The sequence below is a fragment of the Monodelphis domestica genome, chromosome 2 (genome assembly GCF_027887165.1).
Source record: "Monodelphis domestica isolate mMonDom1 chromosome 2, mMonDom1.pri, whole genome shotgun sequence".
Taxonomy (NCBI): domain Eukaryota; kingdom Metazoa; phylum Chordata; class Mammalia; order Didelphimorphia; family Didelphidae; genus Monodelphis; species Monodelphis domestica.
The window spans coordinates 499,307,295-499,309,947 of NC_077228.1; the positions used below are offsets into that span (position 1 = coordinate 499,307,295).

A 2,653-nucleotide genomic window follows, 5' to 3' on the forward strand; every position below is an offset into this window, starting at 1 on the left:
ATTACATCTTTGTAGGTGGCCACTTAGCTTCCATTTCAAGACCACCACAGCTTGAGGCTGTTGTTCAGTCAGTTTCAGTCATATCCAACTCTTGATAACCCAATTTGGGATTCTCTTGGAAGGGATATTGGAGTCTTTGCCATCTCCTTCTCCAGCTCATTTTATAAATGAGGAACTAATGCAAGCAGGGTCTTACCCCAAGGGTCACCCAGCTAGGAAGTATCTGAGGCCAGATTGAAACTCAATATGAATCTTTTTGATTCCAAGCTCATTGCTCTATCTATTCCTGCACCATTTAGCTGCCCATAGTTTAATGGTTAAGAGGTTTTTCTTAATGTCAGGCCTAAATTAACCTTCCTACAAATGCCATCTACTATCCCGTGTTCTATCCCTGGGCCAGTGAGCACAAATCAACATTCTTCCAAAGGAGAGACCTTCTAATACTTAAAGGCAGAAATCATGTCTGGCCTTAGTCTTCTATTCTCCCCACACACCATCTATAGTTTCTTCAACTCACTCTAGGCACCTCACATCCTTGGCTGCCTTTGTCTTCTCAATAGAGGAGAAGGTGTGATTTGGGGCTTCCCCACCAACCTGCTGGCTCAAAGTGAGACGACAGTCCACTGAAGCCCCAGGGATTTTACAAAAAAAAATTTGTTTTAATGATACCACAATAATATAGTATGAACGTAGAATTCCATCTCCTAAATCCCTCTTCCCCAAGAACACTGAAACAACAGTGAGATGTGGTTTTAGAAAGTTTTATTCTGAAATCTTTGTCCAAAAGACATCTGTGGAATCCATCTAGCAACCCCTGGACTCTAAGGAACAGAGCCTAGGTTGCTAATAGAGATCCCCATAGGGGACAAGCATCGTCCAGAAGTGGAACAATAGTACAAATAAATAAGAAAATCTGCTACCAAATAATTAACAGAAATTAAATAGCACAGATAAAAATTAATTATAATGAGGGAGAAGATCTCAGGAAGGCTGAAGTCTCAGAAATTGCTTCTGACTATGGAATTCCTTAGCTTGGTCCATGTTCCTTGAAGATTTGTAAGCCAAAGGCCCTGAGCCCCTCAGTTCAGCTCCAGTTCCTCCATATAGGTCTGAACCCAGTCATCACTGGGGTTGGCACACACCTGACGGCCTCTTTTAGTCTGGAACCTGTGGAAGAGAAGAAGGGAGATGAGAGGTCAAGTAACTTTTCAGCTGGAGGTAGAGATGTTCATGTCCCCCCCCCCATACCCATCCCTCATATCCTTAGGAACAATTCTCATCTCTAGCAACATCTCTCAAGTTCTTCTGAGTTAATCAGGTTCTCTCTAAAGACTGGTCCAGTGGGGAGCCTCTCAAGAAGCCTGATCTTGGCATTCAATTCCTCTCACTTCACTTTTTCCCTCCTCCTTCAGTAAGTAGCTCCCACCTTGTTCCAAGGAGAACTAAACCTTGGCCAAAGATGACCAGGGTCACTTCTTTCCCTTGTAACCAGAGTCTCACCTGAGTTGTCTCATTTATCTATTAGACCAAGTTGCAGAATGGCCCCATTTACTCTTCCCTTACTCTCCCTAAAGAGATTCAGGGAGTAGTTAGATACTCACACCACAGCTGGCTGGGAACACAGGCTGCTGGTCTCATAATAGTCTATCACAAATTTTCTGTGGATCTGTTGGCTGACATAGGAGAAGCAGCAGGAGGTGGGAGGGTCAGAGCCCACTGTAGAGAAAGAGGAGGCATGAGATGAGCAAGGTCAGTGTTCCCACTCCACCTTCCTTAACCACTGCCTGTATCCCAGGGACAAGCTCTGTGTCAGGCACACTGGAGGTGTGATCCTTATTCTGCTTCTCTCCAGTACTAGGTAGGATTCTCAGTGTGCCTGGAGAAGAATCAGGCTTGCTGTTCTCATCCCCACTGGAGATATTTGGAGGAAACCTAAAGTGTGGGAGCTAGAAGAGACACCAGAGATCTACCCATCTAGTTCCAGCCACCTACTGGAGATCACATGAGCATGTTGTGGGAAAGTCAGAATGAGAACTTAGCCAGACACAGAGCTCAGGCTACAGCCCTTTGGGCTCCCTTCTCCTGCTTTGGTCTTACTGTAAAGGACACTGTAATGTTTTCAAGTCCAAAAGACATAGAAATCCTCCCTGTTCTTGTTTCTGCCTTTCAGTCTTTCCCCTCCCCAATCACAATGGATACCTCTGATTCGACCAGGGTTCTATGAGGCATATGATCAGAAGCTGGGCACAGCCACAAAGGGCAGGAGAAAGCTCACTTACTTGGTGCAGAAGATGCCAGAGAGCTGAAGGCCATGACCATGAGGATGGAGAGGGCAACCACAGAGACCTTCATGATCCTGAGACGAGAGAAGTGCTGGAGGAGCAGAGCACACACAAAGGGACTCTGGAGGTCTGTGTCTGTCTCATGCTTGGACCCTCTCTTTATAGGGGTTTCTAGGAGTACCCGGACGGAAAGAAGAAACAAAAGGAGTGGAAATTCCAGGGTAGAGCTGATGTCATGATGGCAATAGGAAACTGTAAAGGGAACCCAGGAAGTGTAAGGCTAGTATCAAGGTCTGAGGTTCTCTTCCTCAATGCAGTTTCATCATGGAAGAAAGGGGAGGGAGGAGAGAGAGGAGAGAAATGTTCATATG

The 2,653-nt window shown here is 45.6% G+C and overlaps 1 protein-coding gene across 1 annotated transcript; it reads right to left on the reverse strand.

The window, feature by feature from the left end:
- Nucleotides 1-745: 745 nt before the first annotated feature.
- LOC100017328 (C-C motif chemokine 4-like) lies at nucleotides 746-2,452 on the reverse strand. The gene is made up of 3 exons (XM_001367439.3): nucleotides 2,280-2,452; nucleotides 1,602-1,716; nucleotides 746-1,167 (listed from the first exon to the last, which is right to left on the reverse strand). The coding sequence occupies exons 1-3, from the start codon at nucleotides 2,350-2,352 to the stop codon at nucleotides 1,080-1,082; spliced, it is 276 nt and encodes a 91-aa protein (XP_001367476.1). The 5' UTR covers nucleotides 2,353-2,452; the 3' UTR covers nucleotides 746-1,079.
- Nucleotides 2,453-2,653: the final 201 nt, after the last annotated feature.

Excerpts from the sequence above, each read along its gene's own strand:
- LOC100017328 (XM_001367439.3), bottom strand. The coding sequence starts at position 2,352 with ATGAAGGTCTCTGTGGTTGCCCTCTCCATCCTCATGGTCATGGCCTTC. Across the intron at positions 1,717-2,279 it reads TCTGGCATCTTCTGCACCAA|TGGGCTCTGACCCTCCCACC; the intron begins GTAAGTGAGCTT and ends CTTTCTCTACAG. Across the intron at positions 1,168-1,601 it reads TGTTCCCAGCCAGCTGTGGT|GTTCCAGACTAAAAGAGGCC; the intron begins GTGAGTATCTAA and ends TCTCTTCCACAG.